Below are 11,907 nucleotides of genomic sequence, written 5' to 3'. Positions count from 1 at the left end.
GAAGAGCTTATTTTGTTTTTAATAGACGTTTAATTCAATGCATGAGGTCAACTCTGGAAACTTTTCATCGTCTGTTGTTCTGACTGGGTAAGTAAACGCATTTTTTTCAACTTTCTTACAGCTTTCTATAGTATCTCAGACCTTACCCTAAACCTCTCAAACAAACCCTGAAAGTATGTCCTTTATGGACTAGTTTTCATGACAAAATATTAGTGTTAAATTCATGGAGGTATGTGGAAGGTTGTGGATGTTTGACTGGCACATACTGTTTGAATCAGAGTGTTTGTGTGTATTGGAATCCTGCAAAAGCGCTCCGTGGCCAAGGCCGCGGGACAGTAAAAGGGCTAATGACTTGGGAAAAAGGAGTGAATGAGACCCCCTGAAGAGTGTGAAAGCTATAGCATTGAGAGGCAAATTCTGTCTTACAATCCTTTGGCCTGGAATCTCTGACAAAGCATCATGAGGAAGAGCCGTAGAAAGGGACTTTCTAGATAAATCCCATCCCTCCCCCGTGTAACTGGTTTCTTTACCGCGTTTAGCTACTCTCTCAACACTGACACTTACGCACTAATAATACAGTCCAAACGGACTCTTCCTTTGATGCTCAGGACTAGGTTTTGGTTAAGATACATTGCTGATGAGCTCTTTTGAAATCTCTTATTTGGAATGTTGCACCAAAATGACTCATTCTCACTTTTATGCACTTGGCAAATGCATGCTTAACAGCCTTATACTGTTCTCAAATTGTTGTTACCAAATTCTCCTTCCTGGATTCAGCTCTATTCACATTATTCCACTAAACATTTCATAAGATGTCCATTAAAGTTCATAACATCCATCTGAAGGTTTTTATGGGAATGTCATTGGCAATGATTTACATGGCGGGTGAAGTAGGAAGTGATGCATTAAATATGCATATCAAATTACAGTTTTCTCAACCCCTATCATCCACAGTCTGTTAATATTTCTAAGTACCTAAATCCTGGTCAGGCTACATTCCTTGAACTTCAAACCCTTTGTGCATTTCAGTGTTTCAAGGCAAGTTTTCTAAGAACTGAATTGTCATTTAAAACCACACACCATGCTGTGAGCGCTGTGTCTATTTCACGGTTAAAATGAAATGAAATATCGATTTAACACAAAATTTGAATGTATAATCAGATATTTTACATGTGGTTTTGTTAGTCAGCACATCAAATTAAATGTAGTATTAAAATGTAATGATTGAAAATGTACAGTAAAACGTTTAGTTTGACATTATTGCAAAGTGTTCTTTTTAAAAGTGTGTTAAGAAAGTCATAAAAGTATCTTTTTATTTAATTAATATTATGGTGTATGCAAGTACAGTTTTAAAAAATATTTGTATAAGATTTGAAGCACCTACAAGTGCACAGTTAATCAAATTAAACTTAGTTAAAATTAAGTTTTACTGTAGAAATGCCAACTGTTGTGGTATTTTGTCGGGAACAATGGTTACTAAATTGCTTGTATATGTATGTAAATATTATATGCATGATTTAGTGGTACTTGTTTATCATTTGCAAGTTTCGGTGACTGTTTGAGTGTAAATGAACTCATTTTTATGCTAACGAGCTCTCGACTGCCCGCGTGACGTCACGGCGAGGGTGTGAGAGGAGAGCGCGCGGGCTGCGGCTGCTGTAGATGAGTTCAGACATATAGTACACCCCATACTATCAGCTACTTGCAGCGCGAGACCAAAGGAGATGCTTTACTTCAATACAGCAGCGGCGCGACACAACCGGCTCTAACCCCAACTACATGCACAGACCTCCAAAGGTAGATTTCTGCGTGTACGACTGGCTGTTTTGATTTTATTTCGTGTTTGCACATTTGCAATTTGAATGCATAGGCTACTTCGTTTTTAACTAAAGTGTAAATGCTAAAATAGCTTAAATAAGATTAAAATATGCAAATTATTGCATTTTTATGCCTGAAATTATGTTTTTTTTTTCTTTACATTTAAGATTTATCTTGTGATTGTTGTCTGTAATTGGTAAAATATTCAATTTATGAGGTTTATTCAATATATATATATATATATGTATTCAATATATATATATTGAATACATTTTCATTCAAGTTTTTATTCAGATGCGGTTTTGCATTTACAGTAGCCAGAGGGTAAAAGCATTTGGCTTGTCTGTGCTTGACAAACTAGAGAGCTCTTAGTACTCTTAGGACCTGACTCTTATACACTTAGGACAAATTAGCAGAGTTTGTGCTAAGTTGTTTTCAACATGATTCTGTGTCATAATAATAGCCAGGTGTAGATGTGCCATCATGAGGTGTTCTCCCTCTGCGGTTATTTATCTGAGTGTTGGGCAAACACATCAGTGTGTGCTGGGCTGGCCATCATGAGAGGAGTGATCCCAGCAGATGCTCTCTGTCCATGGGGACAAACACCACGGTGACTCCTCTAATGGGTATTCTGCAGATACTGGATTCAGATTTGAAGCATTATGATATTGTGACACTGATATCATTAGTGTGCAACTAACAAATCAACAACAAAATGTCATGAAAGGACATTTTTCATGATTCAAGCATGTTGTTGTGGATATTTACCATGGTTATTCTGTTGGAGCATCATATGACATTGTGTTACGAGAAACATTTCGTTTAAACTAAGTCCCATGGTATTGTCATTCCATTCCTGTAGTATACTAGCATCGTACTTGTTTGTACGGTTCAGTTACTTTTATATGCAATACATTATTTCAAATAGTTAACGCTTAACACCAAAATCTCAGCAAGTACTAATACAGTTGTTCAACCAGTGGTGTGCAAATGAACTGAAGCATGCATGATGTGAACATAACAAGGAAGTTTCCTTATCAACTAGTTTATCAGATGGAGGGATGAATCTGGTGAGTTTAGTCAAATCTAGCCATTTGGAAAGAAACTAAATGAGTTATTTTAGTTTCTGGCTTGATAAATACAGCTTTTCCAGATTTGCTTGTTAGGTGTAAAAACAGTTATACTCACCCTTGTGAAAAATAACTGTACTTCTAGATGAAACTACATGTAGATACTATAATGCTAATGACTACAATGAGTACCTTTTATAACCTCTTAACACACTTAAGTACACGTTTAAAAGTGCTTTGTACTAGTCAAATTAAAAATTGCATCTAAGTACATTTTAAAGCAAACTTTTGTCATAAAACGCCTAATTGATGTTTCTTTAAGTACAATTTTAACTGTTATTTGATGTTACTTTTAAAGTTAATATATTTTAAATATACTAAATTAGAGATTCATCATTACAAATGATTATAAATAGATTTTAAAAAATACATGACATACAAGTTTCAATAGAAATGAAAGTATATTTCAGTTTGTCAAATACTTGTCGGTACATTCGGCATGTATTTCAATATAAGTAATTATGAAATTAATTACATATAAAGATGTGCATAAGTCCTATTTACGTGGCTCAAAAAAGCTTATGTTCAACTAATTCAGTACAACTTTAAACTATAATACATTTCATTTAATTGAAAATTACTTCTATTCTAGTCTATTTCTGTAATAAGTACTCATTTCAAAAATATGCTAAAAAAGTACTTGTTTTTTAGAGGGGCAAACAATGACTATATTGTACATTCACACAGCTAGCATTAATCTGCTGTTCGCTGCATCTCAGATTTCCCAGCAAAACTCTTGAACCACAGTCTAGAGAGAATCTTTTATATCGCAGCCAGCTGTTGTCCACTTGACGCAGAGCCTTCATTGAAGACTGGGGTGCGTCTCTATGTAATCACAACATTCATAGCCACCCCTAGTAAATATCCTGATCCCTGATGGGTCATTTAGACCTGCATCATTACTTCAGAGCTGCACATAAAATTCAGCAGGAAACACTTCTTGTGAGAAATGATCAGCCTCCCCCGGTGTCATTTATAAGGCTTATGAGGTACAGTATTGATCTTGGCAGCGGATGCTCTTTGTGTTGGAAGTAGGATCTGTAAAAGCTTTCTTTAGTCCAGCGTTACAGCCGTGAGAGCAAAACATGGGAAACTTCATGTTCTGCAACTGTCAAGATGATTATAATGATAAAGAGCTCAAATAAAATATGGGTAAGCTGAAACCTCTTGGTCCAGTTTCAGAAGTCTGAAGAAGCTTCATTTGGTAGACTTGGTCCAGTATTAATAACGGACAGCGCCAAATTCTATGTGTAATTTTATTCTTAGAATTGATTTAAAAATGCAAAACTGACCAATATTGGCATGGAATGCCTAGTTTGTGTCCACAGTTTTTAAAGCCATCTCCTTTCAGTCAAAAGCTAGATTTATTTAATGTGTGGGAAATCAGAAACACAAGAATGCAGGCTGAGATCATTATTCTGGCGTTTCTCATGCAGTCCGTCTCTCGACAGAGACAGGGATGGCTGGGAAGCCATTCCGAGCCACGTACATCTGGACGAACATCATCAATAACCTTCAGACGCAGGTGGAGGTGAAGAGGAGACGCCACAATCTGAAAATCTACCATGACTGCTTTCTGGGCTCCGAGGCTGCCGACGTGGTTCTGGCTCACATCATTCAGAGCAAGTTCTGCGGAGACGCCGAGGTGCCTCGTTCCAAAGCCGTTCGCCTCTGCCAGGCCCTCATGGAGGCCAGAGTCTTTGAGGCGGTGGACACTAAGGTGTTTGGGAAAGAAAAGAGGCAAGCCAAGTTTGAGGACAGCAGCTGTAGTCTTTATAGGTTTCTAAACAGACCAACCCCAAGCGCATCAAGCTCAGAGACCATTGAGAGCGGATACGACTCTTTCAGCATACAGAGGAACACGAACTGTCCCCCCTACGAAAGGTAGGTCAAATCGCCTTTGTTCAGTGAATAATCAGAAAATATAAGAAACTTGTAGAGGTTGTGGACCTTCTTCCTAATGCTTTCTCTAAAAACTGTGGCCTGAAAGGAATCAATGTCATTTCAGACCTGTAGGACCTTATTTCATCTGTGAAACATAAAAGGAGACATTTTGAAGACTGCGCTGGCTGCTCTTTTCCATGCAATTACAATGAATGGGGAATGAGGCTTTCAAGCTTCTAAAAGGATCATAAAAGTGCTCCATATTAGTGCTGGGCGGTATACAGGTTCATACTGAATACCGGTGTTTATTTTTGTTATGATATGAATTTTTTAAATACCGCAATACGTCGCTTATATATGTAAGTATGTCGCATAAACAAGGTTCGGAACGCGACACTGTTTGAAAGGGGTCCCTTTTCACTGTTGCACTGTGGTGAGGGAACAGCTGTATGTGTTACTAAATGTAAAAGTTCCGAAACTGAAGCTGTAGAACTAATAGAACGTCATGACACAGAAGAACTCATCCACAATATCCACACTGACCGCCACAAATATCCACCTCCCCCTGCCATCAGCTCCCACACACACACAAGCGCCACTTTAGCACTAGATTTAGCAACTTTCAAACCCTTTTAGCGGCTCTTTTGGATAAACCTTAGCTATGGTTCAGTTGGAAGATTTCTCCAGTGCTGTCCCGTGAACGTGAGGTCTGACTTTCCCGGAGAAGTGTCGCCTCTCTCGGCGTCTGTTCTGTGCAGTGAGCGGCAGAGAAGCAGCGCATTCAGTTAGCCGCACCGCAGCCGACTCGTCAATAAATGAGTACAAAACAGCGTTTCCTAGCACCTGTCGCTTACTGATTGTTTGGAATTATAAATATGAGCGTAGTTCGTCTGTTAATATCACATGCACTTTTTTGTTTGTTGTTTTTTTTAGACAAAAAAGTAATATAGCCAAAACAACCGCATAGCCGCTCTTTAGTGTAGATGCGTGTTGATTTTATCAGACGATGCCGCGATTATAAATGAGAGTGACTCCTGGTTAACATTAAAAGGGGTCGTGTTTAGTCACTATTTAGTGTGGTATTTTTTGACAAAATTCACTCATCATGACATACACCCTACAAAATAGGGCATTCTAAGTCAATATACTGCAGTATTTCCTCTCTCAATCAGTAGAAAATGTGGTTAACACCCGGTCATGCATGAAAAAAAAAAATACCGTCATGTACCGTGAAACCGGTATCATTTGGTAAAATACCATGATATAAATATTTGGTCATACCGCCCAGCACTAGTCCATATACAATGCCAAGTTATTTTTAAAATGTAAATCAGTTGTTATTCATTGATAATCTTCCTAACCAAATCAGATCAGTCTGGTGTGTGAAGGAATCATTCATGAACGTGATAATTTGAATTCATGATGACTGAAAAGATTTGACTTAAAATGATTGTGCATCACTACTTCTCTCATGAACTCTTATGTATGAAGTCAAAAGTTTCAGTGAATAACTTGAAGTTACAAGAAAGTAACTTGACTGATTGATTTACGTGATTATTGACATCTGAACACTTGGATTATATCGCACAAATCATATTGACTAATTTTATGATGCTTTTATGGTGATTTTGCATTCTTTTTGAAGCTTGAAAACATCAGTTCCTATTCACTGTCATTTAAGTGGATTTAAATATATTTTGGATTATTGGAAATTTTCCTGTCACACCGAATTATAACAGAATGTTCATTTTTGGGAGTACACATTTGTGGCAGATAACAAAATGTGTGGAAAACATGCAGAAAAGTGCATTGTGTTTCCATTTACATTAGGTCACCTACTAAGATACAAGCGCTGGTAAAACCTCGCAAAACTAGTTAATCGTTTACTTGTTTTTAGTTGCATAGAGATCTTACAGAATGCTTGAAATGTTCTCGGAATTGTTTTTCCTTTGAGATTTTATACTATGAAATACCTCAGGTTGCTATTAAAAGCCAATTCTCTTTAAATGCCCATGAAATATCAACATCACAGTGAATCATGGACTAAAAATCCTTATTTGGTGATTCCTACAAGAATGCATGAAACTTGTTCAGCTTGATCCTTCATAGATTGGAAACTGTTTCAGACATATGACATCCTCATTACTATTGTCTGATTATTTTCTTCAGGAAAGAAGATTCTGTGTATTCAAACAACTCACCTGTCAAAACGGATAAGTCTCTGGAGGATGTTTTGGGAAATCTGAACATGAACACAACCATCACGCCACAGATGATGAATCTGGGGTTATCACAGGATTGTATGTTTTCTTTGGAAATATATGCATGCTTTGTATAATGTCATGAAACGCTATTTGAAATATGATGTTTTTTGACTATTTGACAAATTTGCCATAAAATCTGTCATAAAAGTATTAAAGCTGACGTGTGTTGTGACTGTGTCTGTGTCAGTGATGGATGAAATATGGCGGCAGCAGACGATACTAAGACTCTTACAGCTGATTGAGCTGCCGCTTCTGGAGAGTCTGTTGGAGGGCCAAGAGAGCCCTCGCCCGCCCCTCCACAGCATGGACAGCGACCCAGACCTCCTCTACACCAGCAGCTACCTGGACCGTGAGATCCTCAAGGCCTTCAGCGAGGCTCAGTATGCTGATTATTTCCATATCATGCTCTATCTCTGTTTGTTTAACTCGCCTTTTTATTCTGGGGTGTTTTAGAGTTGCAGTGACAAAGCTAGAGTTTTACATTTAAGTTGTGCTCGCCACACCCCAATGCAAAAGTGCTGAGTTAAAAAATATCCTTCTCCAGAATGTTGTAATAATCTCAGACTTACATTGACTCAAAGAGAAATATAAAGTATGCAAGTCTATGTAATAGTCACACTATGTAACTAATAGCCCCCTAGCGGTTAAAAAATAAAACCACGCGGAAGAGTATTGTTTTGTTTGTGCATCTGTTTTTTTAATGATTCATGATAATCTTTTTCTCGTTCGTTGTGACAACTCGGCACTCTAACCACAGCTGGGGCCTGTTTCATAAAACAAGTTTACCAAATAAGCCAGGTTTATTTCAGTTAGTCTGACTTATTGTCAGCTGATTTTGGTTCAAAATAAGTCAGACTAATTGAAATAAGCCTGGCTTATATGGTAAACGTGTTTTATGAAACAGGCCTCTGGAGCTTCTTTGACGTGACACACACGGGCGAATGACGTATGTATGCAACTTCCCGTGAAATCCGTCCCGACAGCGCTAAAATGTAAATCATTATAATAGATTTATTAAAGTGTTTGGGTAAAGACATGGTTTGGAAGATGGATTTTTTTTTGCACTCTTTCAATAACATTTTGTCATTTATTTTAATAAAAAAAAATTTAAATGCACTACATGTGTTGATTTTAGAGCTCAAGAGCGTTTTCTACGAGTCATTTTACGATCGTTCGTTGTTGTTTCACACTTAACGCAATCGCACGCAACCGTGCTATAAGTGCTAATTAGGAGTCGCTATCCGTTTGTTAAGTGTTGAAATGTCACCTTATAGAATGGCTTGTAATTGTAGTACACACTAATTTATTGAACTGTTAACCTAATGCTGCATTCCAGACAACTCAGATATAATAACTATAATACGATATATTATATTATATTATACGTATAGTGTTATACTTTACATAATAATATATAATATACTTTTTATTTATATATACAGTGGGGAAAAAAAGTATTTAGTCAGCCACCAATTGTGCAAGTTCTCCCACTTAAAAAGATGAGAGAGGCCTGTAATTTTCATCATAGGTATACCTCAACTACGATCGTTCGTTGTTGTTTCACACTTAACGCAATCGCACGCAGCCGTGCTATAAATGCTAATTAGGAGTCGCTATCCGTTTGTTAAGTGCTGAAATGTCACCTTATAGAATGGCTTGTAATTGTAGTACATGCTCGTTTATTGAGATGTTAACCTAATGTTGCGTTCCAGGCAACTCGGATATAATAATATAATATAATACGTATAATATTATATTTTTACATAATAATATATAATATACTTTATATAAATATATTATTATATATTATAATATACATAATAGTATATAATATCTAGCCTATATAGAGACGTTATTTCCGGGTCCAATACGTTGCTGGTTTTCAGAATGAATCATAAAAGAGAATGTTTTAAAAATCTTTAAAAGTTAGTTTTTTTTCTTACATTTTTAGCAACCACTCATGATTTCGTTATGGAATAGTTCTGTTTGAACCCAAACCATGGGGCATGTTGTTTTCTCCCACTCATGTTCAAGAAACTCCCTTTTTCCCCACACACATTCTGATGAAGTAAATCTCTTAGTGAACTTCTCATTTATTTATTCTGTCCTTGCCTTTTAAGTGTTGTGTATTTTAGATGGCTGTGCTTTTCATTGATTCTGTGCATCTTTGCATCATTTTCTTTCCTTTTTCATCTCATTAACAGAGCAGATAGCTGGTTGTCAGCGGCTGTGGACTGTCTGGAGTTTCTTCCTGATCACTTGGTGGTGGAGGTGAGCCGAGGGCTGGCCAAGTGTGCGGAGGAGACGTCCCAATATAAGCAGCTCCTCTACGGAGTCCTTGTTCAGCACTACGGCCAGTCGGACTACCCACCGCTGCTCAGCAACCACGTCTTTGACATCCACTCAGGCGTCTCCGAGCTGCTTGGTGAGAGATCAGTCCGCTATATGTTAGCTTGACCTGACTTTTATATGAAATTAAACTTGGCTTATTAGTGGCCCCTGTGAAGATGAAGTATATTTGAGCATACTTGTTATTATGTAATAATTTACATTAAAAGAATATACTTGCATGAACTGAATGTAATGTATTTGGACACTTAGTTGCAATAACTAAATGCAACTAATTTATATTAAATGCAATTAGCAGTTAGTAGAACTTAGAGTACTTTTGAACCAAGTCAGACTTAATCTAATAATTCCCTCATAAATAAAAATGTGCTGAAAATGTACTCATCCTCAGACCATAAAAATGTAGATGAATTTGGAGAAATGTATCATTGCATCACTTGCTCACAAATGGATGCTCTGCAGTGAATGGGTGCCGTCAGATTGAGAGTCCAAACAACTGATAAAAACATTACAATAATCCACAAGTAGTCCACACCACTCCAGTCCACCAGTTAACATCTTCTAAAGTGAAAAGCTGCCTGTTTATAAGAAACAAATCCATCAAGGTGTTATAACTTTAAATCATTGCTTTTGGCAAAAATATGAGTCTTTTATTCATAATATTGCTTTCTCCGATTAAAAAAGTCGTCTCATCTGAATCAGGAGTGAAATATGCATATATCAAGCACTGTTTGCAAGCCAAAACAGTTGTAAACAAATATAAAAGAGGTGCTTTTTGAAATGTTTGTGCTACAGGATCAAATCTAGTTGCTGAAAACCAATAGCACTACCTTATAGACCACTTAGCTAGTGCTGGGCAGTTTGACCAAAAATCTGTATCGTGTGTTTGTTTTTTTTAAGGATTCTGACAGCTTCACGGTTTATCATGGTTTTCCCTGACTGTGCCTTATATGAATACCATTGCATGAAACAGATGCAGAACCACTGCATTTTAATCACGATCCAAACAAACATGCTACATATAGTACGAGCCGTTTTTGGTGCTAATTAGATTGAATAATTTCAAAATTTACAGCAAAAACAGAACGGTCCAACCTTAGCTTCGTGAAATTATACTGCATAAATTAAAATCTGCACAAAATAAAAACAGCAGATGGGCTGAGTGAGAACGCAAATTCACTCACTGACAGCAGGTGGCGCTTATGGAACAGCAGTGATACAGCGTTTCCTTTATTACCGCTGTAAACATTAATATGCATTATATGGAGGTAAGAATACCATCAAAACTTTTCTGAAGACAGTCAGTTCATATAACCACTCACCCCCAATTCAGGATTTTCTTCCAATATTTCGTGTCATAAACAGTGAGTTTGCTCTGCCTGCTACAGTATTTTCTCCTCTTAGTGTTCGTCTTCAGCGTCGTTTGCAGTTTGTTTATTTGCCCCGTTAAGGAATTAGTTGTGTGTTATTAATGGTACTATAACCATTAGTCAGAAGTGTATGCAGTTAACAAGTATCTCCTCTCAATTCACAACACTGTCTACATTGCGTAGCCAGTTGTATGTCAGTTTTTTTAGAAATCATACCATGTGCGTAATTTAAACTGGTTTACCAATATCACCCAGCATTATTAACAACCATACATAACATCCTAGCAATGGACTACAGCCAGTGTTGGGAAGGTTACTTTGAAAATGTAATAGGTTATAGATTACAAGTTACACATTTTTTGCAGTAACTGTAACAGATTACAGTTACATTTTTGTAATTGAATTACCATTACATGTAACTAGTTACTCCCCAATGCTGACTATACAGGCCACTGGAATGTTGTTTAAAATTGGTCACAAATCACTTTATTATATTCTTCTGCGTGTGTGCAGTGAATGGGAAGCGGGAGCAGGCGCTGGAGTCTCTGCAGCTCTGTCTGAAGCTGCAGGATTCACGCAGTAGAGAGGAGCTCCGCAGGTTACTGCGCTTTATGGCCCTCGCCGCCGGCCCTCAGGAGATCAAACTACACAAAGAGGTACGAATAATCTGACGTCTAGTGGAGACTGAGAAATACTGTTTGAGCGTGTGTTTTTATGCTCATGCAAGTCAATTATTTGTGACCCTGGAGCACAAAAGCAGTCTTAAGTCGCTGGGGTATATTTGTAGCAATAGCCAAACATACACTGTATGGGTCAAAATTATAGATTTTTCTTTTATGCCAAAAATCATTAGGATATTAAGTAAAGATCATGTTCCATGAAGATATTTTGTAAATTTCCTACCGTAAATATATCAAAACTTAATTTTTGATTAGTAATATGCATTGCTAAGTACTTCATTTGTATAACTTTAAAGGCGATTTTCTCAATATTTTGATTTTTTTTGCACCCTAAGATTCTATTTTAAAATAGTTGTATCTCGGCCATATATTGTCCTATCCTAACAAAGCTTATTTATTCAGCTTTCAGATG

General features: G+C 37.1%; 1 protein-coding gene across 2 annotated transcripts in view; it reads left to right on the top strand.

The window, feature by feature from the left end:
• Positions 1-39: 39 nt before the first annotated feature.
• The window catches only part of depdc7a (DEP domain containing 7, paralog a), a 15,462-nt gene continuing 3,594 nt past the window's right edge, over positions 40-11,907 (top strand). The window contains exons 1-6 of one of the 2 annotated variants that reach the window (XM_016262785.1): positions 40-87; positions 4,400-4,832; positions 7,002-7,132; positions 7,284-7,476; positions 9,301-9,521; positions 11,329-11,471. In XM_016262785.1, the coding sequence (XP_016118271.1) occupies positions 4,408-4,832; positions 7,002-7,132; positions 7,284-7,476; positions 9,301-9,521; positions 11,329-11,471 (1,113 nt within the window). In that variant the 5' untranslated portion in view covers positions 40-87; positions 4,400-4,407. Of the gene's footprint in view, positions 88-1,723; positions 1,798-4,399; positions 4,833-7,001; positions 7,133-7,283; positions 7,477-9,300; positions 9,522-11,328; positions 11,472-11,907 lie in introns of those variants that run through there. The other variant, XM_016262781.1, reaches the window with a different exon arrangement.

The sequence above is a fragment of the Sinocyclocheilus grahami genome, unplaced genomic scaffold, assembly GCF_001515645.1.
Source record: "Sinocyclocheilus grahami isolate Dianchi unplaced genomic scaffold, SAMN03320097.WGS_v1.1 scaffold31.1, whole genome shotgun sequence".
Classification (NCBI taxonomy): Eukaryota; Metazoa; Chordata; class Actinopteri; order Cypriniformes; family Cyprinidae; genus Sinocyclocheilus; species Sinocyclocheilus grahami.
This window is presented reverse-complemented; position numbering and strand designations above follow the sequence as displayed.